The 19,640-nt window shown below is 36.2% G+C and overlaps 2 protein-coding genes across 2 annotated transcripts; both read right to left on the bottom strand.

Annotated features, from left to right (window-relative positions):
• Positions 1-6,962: 6,962 nt before the first annotated feature.
• Positions 6,963-10,225, bottom strand: LOC145600567 (uncharacterized). Its single transcript, XM_081656450.1, has 5 exons — positions 10,008-10,225; positions 8,703-8,742; positions 8,332-8,628; positions 8,041-8,157; positions 6,963-7,424 (listed from the first exon to the last, which is right to left on the bottom strand). Exons 1-5 carry the CDS (start codon positions 10,223-10,225, stop codon positions 6,963-6,965), a joined length of 1,134 nt encoding a protein of 377 aa, XP_081512576.1.
• A 2,931-nt stretch (positions 10,226-13,156) lies between these two features.
• On the bottom strand, positions 13,157-19,304 carry LOC145600566 (uncharacterized). Its single transcript, XM_081656449.1, has 4 exons — positions 19,281-19,304; positions 13,558-13,806; positions 13,346-13,469; positions 13,157-13,225 (listed from the first exon to the last, which is right to left on the bottom strand). Exons 2-4 carry the CDS (start codon positions 13,794-13,796, stop codon positions 13,157-13,159), a joined length of 432 nt encoding a protein of 143 aa, XP_081512575.1. The 5' UTR covers positions 13,797-13,806; positions 19,281-19,304.
• Positions 19,305-19,640: the final 336 nt, after the last annotated feature.

The raw sequence follows: 19,640 nt of genomic DNA, 5'->3' as shown, positions 1-19,640 counted from the left end.
ATCATATATTTAATTTAGTCATGAGATAGAATCAAATCATATTTTAATCTAGAAAGATAAAATCATATTTAATCTTCCATGATTATCCTAACTAATTTAGGAGATTCTATCCTAATTACTAGCCAATCAAATAATTTTAAAATCAATTACATCCTAATCTAATTATGGGATAATCACATTATTTAAATCAATTATTATCCTTTTGGAATATGCTCAGAATATCCTAATCAATCTTATCCATAATTAACCACTTTAATTTAGGATAATTACCAAAATAACAAACTAAATATAGATAATATCAAATATAATAACTTTTGAATATTTGATTTTATCCTAAAATAAAAGATTTTTTCCAAATAAAACCAACTTTATCTTTTAAAATAAAAGATCATATTTTGAAAATATTTTAACTTATCTAAAATAAAACTGATTTTATCCCAAAATAATTCATAATTATCTTGAAATAAATTTTTCAAAACAGAATTTTTTTTTTATTGAAACTACCGCAACCACCAACGCCGGCCACGGTGGTTGGCTAGCCGAAGCTAGCCACGGTGGTTGGCTGCCGTGACAGCAGCCACTGCCGCAAGGGCAACAGCGTGGCAGCTACTACTGCTGGGCTGCAGGCCACCGTGGTTGGCTAGCCTTGGCTAGCCACGGTTGCTGGCGGCTTTGCAGCAGCCATTGCTGCGCAAGGCAGCAGCCACTACCGCACAAGGCAGCAGCCGCATCCCTGCTCCAGCCGTGGCAGCAGCTGTGCAACACTTGCACGCCGCTGTCCACGGCCACCGGACCTCCGCCCACCCCTTCCCCTCCCTCTTGGACCACCACCTGGTCGGCAGCTGCCGTGGCTGCGCCACCCAGTCGTGGTTGCCGACCAAAATCTTTTTTTTTGTGTTTTAATTTAATTAAAATAACATTTATCCTAACTAAATTAAATAAGTCCATAAGATTAAAATTAAATCACATTCAACTTTAAAATTAGGGTTCATCATAAAATTAATCCCAATTTAATTCTAACTTTTAAAATTAAATCTATGATCATACATAAAACATTTTTATGATAAATCAATCCAATTAAAAATTATGAAACATAAAACAATTCAAATTAAAACAAAATCAAGCACAAAAATCATATTTTAGGGCTTGGAATTTTCGAAATTAGGGTTAGGGGTTTCGAAATTTTCGAACATACTAGGGCATAATTCGGTCCTCTTTATGGCTATATGAGCATAATTAAATCGCATTTAATCTATTCCAAAAGTTTAATCGCATTAAAAATAATAATCGAACCATAATTAAATTAATTAATTTCTCCCTCTTAATTGATTATAAAATTAACGTGGACATCAAATAATTGTATTCTTATGATCTAGCGCGTTCATGCAAGAGGCTAACTGATACCACTGTAGGAGTTTATAGGTACTACGCAGCGGAAATAACATATATGAATCATATTCAATAGAGTACCTAATCCAAGGATCGCATGCATAACACGCAAGACACATAATCATACCTTTGAAGCGTGAATTCCACGAAGCTATTTGACAGGCAAATCAGGGAGAGAATAGAGCCCCAAGTGTTGCTCCTCTACTTAGTCCACGAGATTCGAACGAGCCATCCACCAACACTAGATTGGTCGAGTGATTGAGGAAAACCGCGATCACCACCTTTTCGGACAACCGACCACCGCACGAATCACCAGCGCCACGAGACACCACCGACACGAGAGGAGGAGAGTAACGTGAGAGAGGGAGTATGAGAGGGGGTTGGTTTCGTGTTTGCTAATTAGGGTTTGATCTAAATGATCAGTAAACTTCTTGCATGCAAACCTACGCACCTAGTCTATTTATAATCTCATTATAATTAGACTAGGACACGAAGCCCAATAACCTCTTAAACCCCATATGGCCGGCCACCTAGAGTGATGAGGCCCATGATGGGCCTCGTCCTCTAATGCTCAATCTAGCCCCTTTGTGTGACCTTATAGGATCCGTCCAATTGGGCTTTGGCCTATTTTACTAGTCCAAAGATCGTAAGTACCTCTAGCTATGGAAAAACGACGACCCAAATGTCCGGACTTAATTATCTCCATAATTTGATCCTATTATATATCTAGTAATTGCACACGACGAAGACATAAATCTTCAGCTTCCTAATACCCTCCGGGAGTCCAATTGAGTGGGTGGAACCATCCAATATGCCTTTAATCAGTCAATTTACCCGTTACAAACTTGCACCGATATCATGACCTAAAGCCTACCACGAACATTTATGGCAACATATAAGGGTCATATATGGTTCCAAACGTCATTATATGACCCTAATATGTATCCCCTAGGGTCTCAAGACTTTTCGCCACCGGGCCTTGTAACCTCAAAATTCATCAAAAAGCGTGGATTATAGCCTTCAATTTTGGAATTATTCACCCGGAAATAAAATTGCCGAGATGTTTACCATGGTTCCTAATACCCTCCGGGATTCCAATTCAGTGGGTGGAACCATCCAATATGCTTTTACGCAGTCAATTTACCCGTTCCAAACTTGCACCGATATCGTGACCTCAAGCCTACCACGGACATTTATGGCAACATATAAGGGTCATATATGGTTCCAAACGTCATTATATGACCGTAATATGTATCCCCTAAGGTCTCAAGACTTTTCGCCACCGAGCCCCGTAATCTCCAAATTCATCAAAAAGCGTGGATTATAGCCTTCAATTTTGGAATTTTTCGCCCGGAAATAAAAATTGCCGAGATGTTTACCAAGGTTCCTAATATCCTCCGAGAATCCAATTGAGTGAGTGGAACCATCCAACATGCCTTTACACAGTCAATTTTCCCGTTCCAAACTTGCACCGATATCGTGACCTCAAGCCTACCACGGACATTTATGGCAACATATAAGGGTCATATATGGTTCCAAACGTCATTATATAACCCTAAGATGTAACCGATAGGGTCTCAAGACTTTTCGCCACCAGGCCCCATAACCTCAAAATTCCTCAAAAAATGTGGATTATAGCCTTCAATTTTGACCTTTTTTCGCCCGGAAATAAAAATTGCCGAGATGTTTACCATGGTTCCTAATACCCTCCGGGAGTCCAATTGAGTGGGTGGAACCATCCAATATGCCTTTAAACAGTCAATTTACCCGTTCCAAACTTGCACCGATATCGTGACCTCAGGCCTACCACAGACATTTATGGCAACATATAAGGGTCATATATGGTTCCAAAAGTCATCATATGACCCTAATATGTATCCCCTAGGGTCTCAAGACTTTTCGCCACCGGGCCCCGTAACCTCAAAATTCCTTAAAAACTGTGGATTATAGCCTTGAATTTTGGAAATTTTTGACCGTTTTTCGCCCGGAAATTAAAATTGTCGAGATGTTTACAATGGCTCCTAATACCCTCCGGGAGTCCAATTGAGTGGGTGGAACCAACCAATATGCCTTTAAACAGTCAATTTACCCGTTCCAAACTTGCACCGATATCGTGACCACAAACCTACCACAGTCATTTATGGAAACATATAAGGGTCATATATAGTTTCAAACGTCATTATATGACCTTAAGATGTATCCCCTAGGGTCTCAAGACTTTTCCCTACCGGACCCCGTATCCTCAAAATTCCTCTAAAAGCGTGGATTACTATTTTGGAATTGTTTGACCTTTTTCCGCCCGGAAATAAAAATAGCCGAGATATTTACCATGGTTCCTAATACCCTCCGGGATTCCAATTGAGTGGGTGGAACCATCCAATATGCCTTTAAACAGTCAATTTACCCGTTCTAAACTTGCACCGATATCGTGACCTCAAGCCTACCACGGACATTTATGGAAACATATAAGGGTCATATATGGTTCCAAACGTCATTATATGACCCTAATATGTATCCCCTAGGGTCTCAAGACTTTTCGCCACCGGGCCCCGTAACCACAAAATTCCTCAAAAAGCGTGGATTATAGCCTTCAATTTTGGAATTTTTTAACTTTTTTTCGCCCGGAAATAAAATTGCCGTGATGTTTACCGTGGTTCCTAATACCCTCCGGGAGTCCAATTGAGTGGGTGGAACCATCCAATATGCCTTTAAACAATCAATTTACCCGTTCCAAACTTGCACCGATATCGTGACCTCAGGCCTATCACAGACATTTATGGCAACATATAAGGGTCATATATGGTTCCAAAAGTCATTATATGACCCTAATATGTATCCCCAAGGGTCTCAAGACTTTTCGCCACCGGGCCCCGTAACCTCAAAATTCCTCAAAAAGCGTGGATTATAGCCTTGAATTTTGGAATTTTTTAACCTTTTTTCGCCCGTAAATAAAATTGCCGTGATGTTTACCATGGTTCCTAATACTGTCCGGGAGTCCAATTGAGTGAGTGGAACCATCCAATATGCCTTTAAACAATCAATTTACCCGTTCCAAACTTGCATTGATATCGTGACCTCAGGCCTACCACGGACATTTATGGCAACATATAAGAGTCATATATGGTTCCAAACTTTATTATATGACCCTAATATGTATCCCCTAGGGTCTCAAGACTTTTCGCCACCGGGCCCCCGTGTCTTCAAAATTCCTCAAAAAGCGTGGATTATAGCCTTCAATTTTGTAATTTTTTGACCATTTTTCGCCCGGAAATTAAAATTGCCGAGATGTTTACCATGGTTCCTAATACCATCCGAGAGTCAAATTGAGTGGGTGGAACCATTCAATATGACTTTAAACAGGCAATTTACTCGTTCCAAACTTGCACTGATATTGTGACCACAAACCTACCACAGACATTTATGGAAACATATAAGGATCATATATAATTCCAAACGTCATTATACGACCCTAAGATGTATCCCCTTGGGTCTCAAGACTTTTCCCCACCGGGCCCAATAACCTCAAAATTCATTAAAAAGCGTGGATTATAGCCTTCAATTTTGGAATTTTTTGACCTTTTTTTGCCTGGAAATAAAAACTGCCGAGATATTTACCATGGTTCCTAATACCCTCCGAAGTCCAATTGAGTGGGTGGAACCATCCAATATGCTTTTAAATAGTCAATTTACCTGCTTTAAACTTGCACCGATATCGTGACCTCAAGCCTACCATGGACATTTAGGGAAACATATAAGGGTCATATATGGTTCCAAACATCATTATCTGACCCTAAGATGTGTCCCCTAGGGTCTCAAGAATTTTCGCCACCGGGCCCCGTATCCTCAAAATTCTCAAAAAGCGTGGATTATAGGCTTCAGTTTTGGAATTTTTTGACCTTTTTTCGCCCGGAAATAAAAATTACCGAGATGTTTACCATGGTTCCAATACCCTCTGGGAGTCCAATTGAGTGGGTGGAACCATCCAATATGCCTTTAAACAGTTAATTTACCCGTTCCAAACTTGTACCGATATCGTGACCTCTGGTCTACCACGGACATTTATGGCAACATATAAAGGTCATATATGGTTCCAAACGTCATTATATGACCCTAATATGTATTCCCTAGGGTCTCAAGACTTTTGGCCACCGGGCCCCGTAACCTCAAAATTCCTCAAAAAGCATGGATTATACCCTTCAATTTTGGAATTTTTTTAACCATTTTTCGCCCGGAAATTAAAATTGCCGAGATGTTTACCCTGGTTCCTAATACCCTTCGGGAGTCCAATTGAGTGGGTTGTACCATGCAATATGCTTTTAAACAGTCAATTTACTTAATCTAAAGTTGCACCGATATCGTGACCTCAAGCCTACCACGGACATTTATGGAAACATATAAGGGTCATATATGGTTCCAAACGTCATTATATGACCCTAAGATGTATCCCCTAGGGTCTCAAGACTTTTCGCCACCGGGCCCCGTAACCTCAAAATTCCTTAAAAAGCGTGGATTTATAGCCTTCAATTTTGAAATTTTTTGACCATTTTTCGCCCGGAAATAAAAATTGCCGAGATGTATACCATGGTTCCTAATACCCTCTGGGAGTACAATTGAGTGGGTGGAACCATCCAATATGCCTTTAAACAGTCAATTTACCCGTTCCAAACTTGCACCGATATCGTGACCTCAGGCCTACCACGGACATTTATGGCAACATATAAGGGTCATATATGGTTCCAAAAGTCATTATATGACCCTAATATGTATCCCCTAGCACTACAAGAAAAAGGGTAATTAGCAAAAATGGATTTGTGACGGATTTGCAACTACTTTGGTTCGTTGCCAAAGACCTCGTCGCAAATCCATTTTTGCGACTAATTTTTGACAGTCGCAAATTTAGCGACGGATTTGCAACGCCTTTGCAACTACCATTTAGCGACTAACTTTCAAATTTTAGCAACTAAATTATTATCCGTCGTAAAATATTTGCGACGGATTAGCAACTACTTAGACCAATGTTTTAACACTACTTTTGCGACGGATTAGCGACTATAAGACCAAACTTTTGCGACTACGAGACTAAAATTTTGCGACTACGGAGACTAGTTTAATTGCGACGGATTTGTGACTATTGAGACTAATATTTTTTGCGACGGATTAGTAACTACATACGAGACCAAATTTTTGCGACTACAAAACTAATTATTTGTGACATATTAGCGACTACTGAGACTAATGATTTTGCAACTAACCAATTAGTCTCTAAACCAAATTTGCAGTCGCTAAATATTTGCGACTAACTATCAATATTTAAGACCATAATTAAGCGACAACCAATATTAATCACAAAGCAAAAAAGGTACCCACGCATAAATTCAAATAACCAAAATGTTAATTTTATTCAAATATCCAAAATATCAATTAATTTTGTATCAATGTATTAAAAAACAATATTTAACTTATAAGACTAATTGTTCCAAATGTCACCTCCCATATAAAAAAAGCTACTTCAAACAAGAATTAATGACAATGTAAAAGACCAGTTCATAAAATTACCACCAAGAAAATAAAAATCACTTAGTTGTATCACGAGAGCGGGTGACTGCAGGCGTAGGAGGCTTATAAGGACGGTAAACTTGTTTTACAAGTGATGCCATATCCTGCAATGATTTTTGCATAGCTAATTTTTCCTTATTCCATGTAGCTTTTTCGATCTCATGATTTTCGACGAATTCCTTAGCACATTTTAAGCTCTCTGCCGCTATTTTTTGGCTTTCTTCTACCTTGTTATGGTTTTCTTCCGCCATCTTCTTTAGTTCTTCAACTTGAGAACTTAATTGAGAAATAATGGAAGGAGTGGAAGATGATGCAGTAGATTGAGAAGTAGGATCACTCTTGTAATACATTTGTGAAGCACTCCCTAAACCGTAGACTTTTCCTTTTTTTTGCCCACCTACAACCTCCAAGTAGACTTTGTCGGGGTTTATCTCAATTCCTTTGTTCTTATATTCCTCAAGTTTTTCCATATATTCTCCCTGCATTAAGATATGTATTAGTAACTATGATCTCAAATGTTAAAACTTAAATAAACTAAATACATTAAAAAAAACAACTATAATAAAAATACAAGCAATGACTCGGGACGTCGTCCGGGATAAAAACTTGTTTGGACTTCTAAAACACAATTTAATTTAATTGCTTTAGAGCATCTAATAGAGTATTACCCATCAAGGATGCAAGAACATGAATACAAGTACACTCAGAGTTACCTCTTAATAGATGTTCCAGACTACAAAGGTACAACTATTGGGAACAGAGGATCATGGGTATTTTTATTATAGTTGTTTTTTTTTAAATAAAAAAGGTAACACTTATAGCAAAATAATTTATGTAAGCAGTTATTAGTAAAACTTTCGGCAGAGTCTCCTTTGTAAATTGAAGAATCCCCTCCTATAGGGTATGGCTTCAAAATAAACCTGTCTCAATTCACATTGTGCCATACCACATTAATCATATGATTAATGCCGGAAAATCATTCTCATCCTCCAACTCAATCACACAAACAAATAAACAATCTATAATATCTCCAACCATTAAGTACCACATATTTTTTATTTGTAATCTTAGCAAAATATAGAAGTATACTCATACCATGACTTTTTGAGACTTGTCACCCATCAATTCAACTTCATCATTGCCCACACAAACAAAATGAGTTCTCTCATAAACTTCAGCAGCAGTTGGTAAAATTCCATCCTTTTTCTTTGCCTTGTATTAGAAGAAGTTGTTAGCACAAAAAAAATACAACAAAAAATAGGGGACATAGACTACAGAGCAATTGTAATAAAGACTAGTTATTGTTATCTCTTAGTGGCTAAAAATTTTCTACTTGCTTCAATCTTATATAAAATCACAAGTTAGCTGTTAAAATCATACACTTACCATTTTTTTAACCACTTGAGGAGTAGATACGCTACCTTGGCGATGGCCAGGGTCAAACTTCTCTAATGTTTGGCCAGATAATCGATTATCTCTTGCTTGGTTAGAACGTTTCAGAAAATCAGGATGCTTACGCTTATTTATGAATTCAGCTCGAACAGTGTCAGTCATGAAACTAACTTCCTTATGGAGAGGCATTTTGTAAACTTGGTTCAATGTGCCCCTAAGTCGGTCCCCAGCTTTTTTGTCAAATTCTCTCCTAGCCTTAGCATCGAACTTAGTTCTCCAAGTATATGTACGCTGCACATAATTAACATGTAAAACTATGAAAGCTACTCTTTAGTCTTGCAAAAATATTAGCAATACGATCATACATTTACACTGCAGTCATTAGGTCTCTTGTGTGATAAGAATCTGATAAACAGTATTATAAGTGAATTTCAGTATAACATGGGGTTTTAATGTGAGCAACAAGGAAATTACAGCAAATATTAGCTCACGATGGTTCCATTGGTGTCAGGAAAGCTTATCCAATGCAACTAATTAACGAAACCCTAAAGCTATAGCAGATTAATATTAGTATGAAAATGAAAATTTGAAGCGTTTGCTTGCATGACAATTAGTTTGAAACAAAAGCCAGTAGAAAGTAACTAGGAAAAGGTTTCTCTTTGGCTAAAACATATTTTGTTGAGTTACCCACTACTCGATCTGTTCTTTCTCACCTGTTTTCACAATTTATCATAAACTTAGAATAGGAAGACGAATGAGCCATCCTAGATCATTCACTATGACTCCAAACTGAACTACAACCAAGAAGCAAAATATTCTTCAGAATTTTATGTCAAATTCACAACACTGCACTCATAAATAGCTAGAAAAACTAGAGTATGTAATGCTTCTTATTCACTGAAAATAAATAAGTAACCTAATCAAGACATAAAATTAAAGCATTCTCCTCACATAACAGATTAAATCAGCAACAACCCATATTACATTCAGAGCAAAACAATGAACACTTTTATACAGTCAGAAAATTCAAAACACTTCTAGTGTATAGGCAACCCCCGCTTGCCCTACAGCAATTTCTGAAAATCAAGCGAACCCTAGAACACAACCACCAGAGTTTTCAAACAGCTAGCAATGATGCAGCAAATAGGAGCAAGAAAGACAGATTTTCAGCAAGATCCTACAACGAAATTCGAAAGAGCGTTCCCTACCATAAAATTTAGAGGTTACACATTTGGATTGTGTCATGGATTGGGTCGAGCCTACATAACAGCCCATAAGGGTATATGAGAGAAGGCGCAAAATCAAGGCACAAGATCAGTAGCAGCAGCAGGGTACTCCAGAACAGGACAAAACAAATTAATACTCCACTATAGAATGTGGTGAAAGGACTGCTGCAGTGAAGGCCTCCTTTGTGGCAGAACAGGACAAAGTTTTTTAATGCTAGGGTTGGTTTGTTTTGATTAGGAGCTTGGTATATATAGTGATAGTAATGAAACAGTAGAGGCATGTTGAGAGAAGTATTGTAGTAAGTAGAATTTCAGTAGTAGTAGAGTAGTGCCTTTTTGTAGCCGTTAACATTCAATTAAATCAAGTTCCAAGCTTTCCTCTAAACAAGACTCTATTTTTATTACTATTTCATTGCTGTTATAATATTTGAGAGTAGCCAGTACATTGCAGATTGGTACTTAAAATTTCTTAAAACAAACTTGGCATGGCTGTTGGAATACGCGAATGTTGTCTCTGGTGGGGTTAGAAGTGTTGCTGCTGTGCGTTGTGGCTGTTGGAGGTGCCCTGCTGCTGGCACTGTGCGCATCAACGCTGATGCAGCGGTGTTGGAAGGGTGGGGTGTGAGCTTGGGGGCTGTGATTAGCGACTCTGATGGCAGCATTATGGCTGTGATGGTTCGTCATGTGAGTGCTCAGGTCCGTATGGCTATGGCAGAGGCTTTCGCAGCACGAATGGGGGTGGTTTTGGCTACTGATGTAATCCCCCGTATTTTTAAATATTTTATAAATGAAAATTTATTTTATTTATAATATTTATTTGTTATTTTTCATAATTTAATTTCAAAAGTTTCAAATTATTAATCTGGGTCGAAAATTATTTGAACAAATTATTTTATGCACCTTTATTCTACAATTTATGTCCAATCATACAAGCCTAACCCATTTGTTTACTTAATCGACCCATTATTTTTATGAGGCCCAATATTTCTTTTTACCCTACAATAATTCTCTCCTATAAATATCCCATGAATCTCCAAAAATTTCCCACACAAAAAGGTTAGTCTTATTTTCATCCTCCTTTGTTTCATTATTTTGCTTAATGTTAATTTAATTGTTTTGGGTTTTGATTTTAGTATAAAGATTATATTTTTAGTATCAAATTATATTTTAATGGTATAAAGATTATAAATTTCAGATTATATTTATGTTATAAATTTCATATTTTATGAATTATAAACCTAGGGTTTCAATTTATTGAAAATCGTGATTTTAGGGTTTTTATGAACAATTGATTTAGGGCTTTTATAGTAATGATGTTTTGAAATTTTGGTGATTATAACTACTAATTAGTTTAACTTAATTCCAGATTATTTTGAACACATAGATTCGTGTTTTAATTTTTAGATTTCCGTTCGTTAATATTAATCCCGTTTTAATCCCGACCAGGATCTAAACTCATCCGATTTTGACAAAAAAAGTAGTGTTTTCCATGTGGAAACCACGTTTTAAGAAAGACTCACTACCCTTGGTAGTGAGCACCACCCTCTCGAGGCCAAATTCAGCCTCTAAATATGATTTTCGGGCAGTTTTTGATTTTAACGAAGTTTTTACATACTTAAAATATTATCCTTGAGTTTGATTAATAAAATTAATTATGTTTAAAGTTAATTAAGCATAAATATATGTTTTTATTGAAGTTTCAAGTGTTGGAAATAGTTTCTAAGTACTACTTTTGATGTTTTATAAAGAGGGTTTAATCACCCATTAAAAAGAGAGATTTTAGGGGTTTTTATATAATTTTCAGATTTTTATTAGACTTTGAACTTGCTGTAATTTCATGTTTAAGAGTGTATTTTAAGGTTTTTATGAAGAAAAATTTAAAGAACTATATATAAGCCTTTAATTTTATCAAAAGGGAAGGTTTTAAAGTGTTGTTTGATTTGGATTTTGAAGGTTTTAAAGTAAGTTAGTATTGCTGTAAATTTAATTGATTGGGTATTGATTGAGATGTTATTATTTGGCTTAGGAGAGGAGTTTATTGAAGGTGATTTCTAGTTAGTAAAGTGGCATACCAATTCGTTTGCTCAAGGTACGTACAAGTTACAAAACCTTGCTTTTAGGTGCATGTTTAAGGACGGATCGAGAACTTAGTATCATGTCTAGGGATGACTGGGTTAAATTGTTTGGTTATACATTGTGAATTTCCTTTGACGTGCACTATTCCTTATTGTAATTATTGGTTATGTTCTAATTATGCAAGGTGCGCTTAGAGGCAAAGGTATGTGATTGGTGAAATGACTTAATTATTACTCATTCATGATTTAATGAAATAGGATGAGTAAAGGAATGGTTCATGTCTTATAAGACAAGGTTAAGAGTTTGGGGTGCCTTATGCACTCAAGGTGTTTATACACCGAGGTAGTAAAGGAATAAATAATAAATGTTGCTTGCCACTAATAAATCAAGAATTGAAATTGAAAAGTTGCTTTACTTGATTGAATTGATATTGGATTGATTGTATTGTTATGCATATGAGTCATCACCAAGTCTAAACCTGTAAATCACGTAAAGTGCAAGATGGATGAGCAATAAAACTCTGGATTGGTGCACTTCTGGAGTAATGACAATCAGGGGTTGGGGTACATGGGGTATTAGCCGTGTACTTTTCTCGAGGCCGTCTGATCTACGAGTCTCTTATTTCAAATATTTTTCAAAACTAGGAGTTAGGTGAGATCTCATACTAACTACGGTCACGGAGTCGCGCCCGTGGTCGTTGGATGTTTATTGATGTTTCCGAAAGGAGGCATGGGGTTTTTCTTTTATTGATGTTCCAAATGGAGCATGGGTTGGACAACCTTGTCTATTGCGTAATCCAATGAATAAAAATAATGATTTACCTATTATTAATTAATGGAGTCTTAGTAATATAAATAGTTGAGTCGTGTGTTGAGTCTATAATTTAATGATGCATGATGATTGATTATTAGTAGCATGTTATGGAATTCTTAATTTATTTTGCAGCTTGTATGTACTCAGCTTTGCTGATTGCGTGCTTTGTGTGTCTTTCTTTGGTCATGGCCTTCGCCTTTCAATGACCCTGTGACGATCCAATTTTTACACTTGTAATATTGGGGAGCAGAATTACCACAGGTTCTTACACATGCAGCATTCATCAGGGTTGTGGGATCTTGAGTAGAGAGTTGGTTGTTTCATTTTATTTCTTTTGCAAGTTTGAATTTATTTTAATTCGATTTTATTCGACACTATTTCTTTTGGGTTTGAATTTATTTGAACACTGAATTTAATCACTTACTACTTTTATTGGGTTTTGAATAAGGGCCTTAATGGTTCCAAGTTGTATGACTTAACTTGGTTTCATTCGTTGGTTTTGAAACTTATTCATAACTGATTTAGTTTTTCCGCTGCTATTTTCTGATAAAGCCTTAACGTTTGAACACGTGGCGGTAGCACGCCAGTAATTCTCTTGAATATTGTTCAGGGTCCTCAGAGGTTTAAAGAGAGAATTATTGGGGTGTTACAACTGAGTTAGGCTGTCAGAGGGTGTAATATTCATTGCATTTGAAAGACACCTATCACGATTGAGTCATCTCTAGCCTTAAATCAAATTTCTCCATTTTTTCTAGACTCCGTAATAAATATAACTATAAACAATATATACATAACAAAGATATCATAACCACCTCTTTTCAAATTCCAACTCCAAGGCTAATATAACTAACACTATAAAAATATCTAAGATGACAACTAAAATCTAAACATACCTTAAACTCAGTGAACCAACGATCCCTAACCATAAGTGGCACCTCAGTAAAATTCATGTATGGGTGGTTGTAGTGTGCCTTCCAAGATTTTGTGACATTTCCACTAACAGTATGGTCATCAAACCTGATGCAAGAAAGATTAAGCACAAGCATAAATAATGATAATAAGCTACTAAGACAAAAAATATAATACATAGATAAATATAACTGACCATAGCCCATCTGGTGAGAGCTCAATCTTTCCTTGTTCCACTCCATTCAAATTTTGTGGTGCCACATCATTCTCAACAGCAACATCAGCATTAGAATTTACTTGTACTTGTTCATTAGAAGGTGGTGGTGTCGGTCGTGTGACCACAGGATTTTCTTGATCAACCGATTGATTATTGGCTCGGACACCGCCTTGATTACCTCCCCGGCTAAATTTTGAATTTTTCATGAAGGATTTCATTTCCAAAGAACTAGAAAGATTAGAAGCACAATAATTAATTTATACATAATAACCCATAATAAAAAAAATTTATAAAAGTAAGCTCACAAATATGATCAACAAATTTTAAAACATTTATCACATATCAAACAAATAAGATAAACACATTGTCTATCAAACAAATAAGCCCATAACAAAGAAAACACATTGAAAACTACAAGCTTAGAAATTATTCTTCATCCACATCATCATCATCCTCGTCATCGTTGTCAGTATATCCTAACTCTCCATCAACCTCTTCTTCAGATTCAGATTCAGTATCATCCCATTCATCTTCTTCATGTTGTTCTTCCTCTTCACCACCTGAGCCGTCCTCCTCCATTTCATCCATATCCTCGTACATAACACCATCATCATCATCCGACGAAAAAAGGGTTGGGGTCTCAGCAATGTCTACTTGGAAAATTGACTCATCAATTGGGGCATCCACACTTGACCTAGCTTTAGTCTTAAAAACAGCCCACCATTGACTCTTATCTTTCTTTAAGCTTGGATAAGAGGTAAAATACACTTGATAAACCTGATGTGCTAGAACAAAAGGATCATATGCAGGGTATTTCTTAGAGTGGTTTACATCAACTAATCTATACTGCTCATGAATATTCATGCCATTCACTGAATCCATCCAATTACATTTAAACAAGACGGTTTTGAAGACATTTACGGTCCCCAAGTAAACCAACTCAATGACTTCTTCTAAAATGCCGAAGTAATCAATTTCCTCCTCACTTATTACACCCACACCATAATTCATAGTTGCCTTGTGCTTTCCATAATCAAAAGTGTGAAACTTAAAGCCATTGATGTCAAATTGCCTCCATGTTTTGACTTGTCTAGACGGACCCATGGCAAGTGCTCGAATCACTTCATCAGTCTCATTAGATTCGATAACCTAATTTCAAATTCAAGCCATTAATTAATAAAATATATAACCTTAGTCATATTTAGCGAATGATATATCGAAACTTCATTGTAAAAACTTACAAAATCCTGAAACCATTTGGAAAATTCATGTGAAAACTTGCTCCAAATATCATGTAGGTCAATACCAGGATATTTTTGCATCATCGACTCTTCAAACTTCCTATAAACCTTTAAACGTTAATTATCTAGCAAATTGCATAAAATAACTACCAATTATAGAAATTTGTACCATTCATATCCTCCTAACACCCCACAATTGGAAAGAACATAGTGGTGTGCATGCTTGACTTCTTTCGAATCTAAAAACCTTGTTTGGACACCTTTGCCACGACCTTTGCTAAATTGGAATAATTCTGGTATAGTTGAATCTAAATCATCATCATAAACAACATTGCGTCCTAGATCTCTAGATTTTGTATCAACATGAGGTTGAAAGTAATAAGAACAAAAGTTAGAAATCTCTTCTGCAAGATAAGCCTTGCAAATCGAGCCTTCCACTCGTGCCTTATTACCAATTTTCATCTTCAGATGATTAAGAAATCTACAAAATAAGTTAAATTGACTCATTCACATGTAAAATTATAAATCATATAGCAGAAACTTGAAAACAATGGAGTGGATTAGGAAAATGTATATTACCTCTCAAATGGATACATCCATCTGTATTGCACAGGACCACCCACTTTTACTTCATGTGGCAAATGAACGGGTAAATGCTCCATTGAATTGAAAAATGCAGGCGAGAATATTTTCTCCAACTTGCATAAGATTTCTGGAATGTTTTTTTCTAAACGAGTCACATCATCAACTTTAATAGTGTAAGAGCATAGATCGCGAAAAAATTGGCTGATTTCAGTGACTGCTTTCCAAACATTATCAGGAAGAAGTTCTCTCATTGCAACGGGCAACAACCTTTGCATGAACACATGACAATCATGGCTTTTCATTCCATGTATCTTACAGGCTTGCAAATCCACACATCTACCAAAATCAGAAGCATATCCATCTGGAAACTTAAGATCTTTTATCCATTCACACAACACTCTACGTTGTGCTTTATCAAGAGTGTATGGTGCTTTTGGGAAGATCAAGCTCCCATCATCAGATTCAATAGGCTCTAAGCTACTCCGCTTACAATATCGTTGAACATCTAGGCGAGCCTTATCTGTATCAACTGCGGTATCTTTCACATTCATTATTGTGTGGATGAGTTGATCAAACAAATTCTTTTCAATGTGCATAACATATAAATTATGTCGAATCAACAAATCTTTCCAATAAGGAAGCTCCCAAAAGATGCTTTGCTTATGCCACCCTGTCTTAACCTTTTTTAATTTTGTCGAACGGATTTTTGGATCAATGGACTTTGGAATCTCCTTAACCTGCTCCCATAGTTGATGGCCCGTCAATATTGGAGGAGGCAATCGAGTTTCTGCTCTTTTTTTGAAAAAAGCAGTGCGGTTTTTTCTATAAGGATGTGTAGGTGGGAGAAATCGAAGGTGACTATCAAACCATGATACTTTAGAGCCGTTGTCTAGCCAAAAAGATCTATGCTTGTCCATGCAGTATGGACAAGCCATCTTTCCTGATGTAGTCCAACCAGATAACATCCCAAACGCAGGAAAGTCACTAACCGTCCATAAAAGGGCAGCTCGTAACTTGAAATTTTGCTTTGTGGATACATCATATGTCATTGTACCTACTTCCCATAAAGATATCAGTTCGTCAATCAAGGGTTGCATGTACACATCCAAGTTCCCTTTTGGGTTTTTAGGACCCGGAATGAGCAAGGATAAAAACATAAACGGCTTCTTCATACATAACCATGGAGGCAAGTTATATGGGGTAACAATTACTGGCCAACAAGAATTTTGCCTTCCAAATTTTCCATGTGCTGAGAAACCATCTGTGCATAGACCCAATCTAACATTACGGGGCTCACTTGCAAAATCCTTGTATGTGTTATCAAGATGTTTCCATGCTTCACTATCACTTGGATGGGCGAGTGTTCCACTTACCCTAGGATTTTGTGGCACTGCATTTTATGTGCAAGGTCTTTAGTCGCATAGAGCCTTTGCAATCTTGGCGTGATCGGGAAGTAGAATAACACTTTGGCCGGCACACATTTTCCACGAGAAGTCTTCTTATAACGCTCCCCCCCGCATTTCGAACACTTTTCAAGGTGAGCTTTATCCTTCCAAAATAACATGCATCCTTTAGGGCATGCATGTATCTTCTCATGAGGAAGTTCAAGGCCCTTTACCACCTTTTTAGTGTCATAGTACGTCTTGGACATTGAATTCTCATCAGGAATTACGTCACTAATGAGCGATGAAATACTATCAATACATCTATGGGGCAAGTTGTATTCACACTTCAAGCTCGTAATCCTTGAAGCCATCTCTAAAACAGATAATCGACTTCCTTCATACAATGGTTTTTGTGCGGCCGCTAACATCTCAAAAAACTTCTTAACTTGAGGATTAGGTTCTTCTTCAACATTCCGAATATCTTCATGCATTGGATCACCATCAACTTGACCAAATGCATCAATAATCATGTCAACATACGGATCCGACGGCTCATCTGATGCTTTTAAAGAATCAAAATCCTCTCCATGACAAACCCATTCATAGTAGTCATTAAGAAATCCTTTTTTATACAAATGCTCTCTTACACTTTCAACATCTAAAAAAGGAACATTTTTACACTTTGAACAAGGGCATCTGATCTTTGAAGATTCTGAAAATCACGGTGTTGTTTAGCAAACTCAATAAACTCCCGCACGCCAATTGTGAACTCTTTTTTTAGTAGTCGACCTTCTAATCTCTCATACATCCATTTTCGATTCAATTTCTCCATGATCCTAACTGCTAAACGACATTGTTAATCATACACATATATGTAATATAGTCTTCTTATATATGTAATTTATTCTTATTATATAAGTTACTTAGTTATTTAGGCGATTACTTAGAAAACAAGAGAAAGATAAGCAAGAAAAGGTGCAGCAGGTAAGTCATAAAGTGTATACACAATCCTTTTTCTTTATTTTTGAAACAATGGAAAAAGAAGTGTTCAATATTCCTTTGGTGGGACAACATAAATATAGAGAAACCAAAAAATAGAGAAACCAAAAAAAAGAAACTTTATAGGAACAAAAAAAAAAGAAACTTAATGCATCAGTGTATGTATCCACAATTCGCATATGCTTATAGTGAAACAAGCAGAACAAAACAATGATAGGTACAAATCAATTTATTTTACCAAATCAGGGAACAAAATTTCAGAACAGCGGAAACTACATACATCAAAATATGAAGCATCATATATATGAGAATAGGATATCTAGTGTTAAGGAAAAATATAAGAAAAATAATCTAAAAATATCTAGTACGTAAAAGACACGCAGAAACTTAAGAGAGTGAAAATTATGGAGGTGAGACTGTGAAGGAAAGGGCTCATCCATGCTATTGTAAGATTAAAAGGCATGAAAGCATTCTCTTTAAAAGAGGCAATAGGAACACTCCAGAAAAAGTACAAGGTTCCAGCTCCTAAATCTTTACCAATACTAAAACCAATTGTAGCCTATTTAAAGGCCTAAATTCTGAAACATAAGTTATTATATGTATTAAAATTAATTTATGCAGACATTTGGATTTTTATTTCAAGTAGCAGGTGCCGTGTTATCTATAGTATCTAACTGCTACATCTGTGAACCAATATCTTCATTGTTCCTAATGTACACAAGCCATTGAGAGGAGGAGAGCTGAACTAAATTAGACCACTGAAGCTACTGAAGAACAGACAAATACAAAGACTGCAACGGCAAAAATGCTAAGACCGAGCAATAAATTGATTCCCAAATGCCCATTCCTTCCATTTCAGTAAAGCTTCAACCAATACCAGCCACTAAAGTATGGAAGATAACAACTAGGAATACTGATAACAATGTGACAGATTTTGATTCATGACCCCATAGAAAAAGACAGTATGCTAGTAAATTAGTAAGGGTTGTTTTCCTTGAAGTTTTGAGAAAGAGGTGAGAACACTGATGAATCTCTAAGCTTAATTGTAACTCTAATGTGAAGACATTATGTACGAAAAAAAAACAATATTTCTGGATTCACAATTTGCAATAGAAACCAAATTAAAATCAAAAATTGAACAAAAAAACTCAATAAACCCTAAAATTCGCAATTCCTAATTCTACTAACTTATTTTGTATAATTATCAAGAATAACACCTAATAACCCATAGATATAATTGAGAAATACTAATTCCTAATTCTAGTTACTTAATTCGACCAAACTTTCAAGAATTATTCTCAAAACTGTTAAATTACCAGATTAAAACCAATTTGCAATTCAATCAATAATCAGATTAATATCAATTCGCAATAGAAAAAAAAAATCAAAAATTGGACAAAAAACTCAAAGATAAACCGAAAATTCGCAATTGACATAATACAGTAAGAGAAAGATTGAATGGAAGGTAGGAAGAAGAAGAACGTGTACTAACCTGGGTAAAGTGGTGGTGGCGCAACGGCAGTAGAGGAAGACGACGGGAATGGCTGGCTTGCTTTGAGGTTCTGATTTTTTTTCTTTTTTCTTTTATTTGAGGAAGAGTATGATACTCTTGTTTTGACGGTGAATACTATGATAATTCTTGTTTTTTTTGGCGGCAATAACTTGTTTTTTTATTTTTTTTGGAGGAATAAGGGTTTTTTAATTATACTAAGGGTTTTTTTTTATAATACTAAGGGTTTTTTATTATTTCTTTTTAATAAATATAAAAAATAATAGTAGCGACTACCGTGTTAGTTGCAAATTATTATAACAGCGTCGCAGATTAGCAACCGCATAGCAACTAATATAAATT

Source organism: Chenopodium album, chromosome 21, assembly GCF_948465745.1.
Source record: "Chenopodium album chromosome 21, dcCheAlbu1.1, whole genome shotgun sequence".
Classification (NCBI taxonomy): Eukaryota; Viridiplantae; Streptophyta; class Magnoliopsida; order Caryophyllales; family Amaranthaceae; genus Chenopodium; species Chenopodium album.
Note: the sequence above shows the minus strand (reverse complement) of the source record. Positions and strands in the feature narration are given on the sequence as shown.

What these genes read in the sequence shown, in the direction of transcription:
- LOC145600567 (XM_081656450.1), bottom strand. Translation starts at nt 10,225, where the DNA reads ATGCTGCCATCAGAGTCGCTAATCACAGCCCCCAAGCTCACACCCCAC. An exon ending in CTCAAGTGGTTAAAAAAATG is followed by an intron (nt 8,158 to 8,331) that starts GTAAGTGTATGA and finishes TTCTAATACAAG; the next exon opens with GCAAAGAAAAAGGATGGAAT. An exon ending in ACAAGTCTCAAAAAGTCATG is followed by an intron (nt 7,425 to 8,040) that starts GTATGAGTATAC and finishes ATCTTAATGCAG; the next exon opens with GGAGAATATATGGAAAAACT.
- LOC145600566 (XM_081656449.1), bottom strand. Translation starts at nt 13,796, where the DNA reads ATGAAATCCTTCATGAAAAATTCAAAATTTAGCCGGGGAGGTAATCAA. An exon ending in CTCTCACCAGATGGGCTATG is followed by an intron (nt 13,470 to 13,557) that starts GTCAGTTATATT and finishes TTCTTGCATCAG; the next exon opens with GTTTGATGACCATACTGTTA. An exon ending in GTTGGTTCACTGAGTTTAAG is followed by an intron (nt 13,226 to 13,345) that starts GTATGTTTAGAT and finishes TATTGTTTATAG; the next exon opens with TTATATTTATTACGGAGTCT.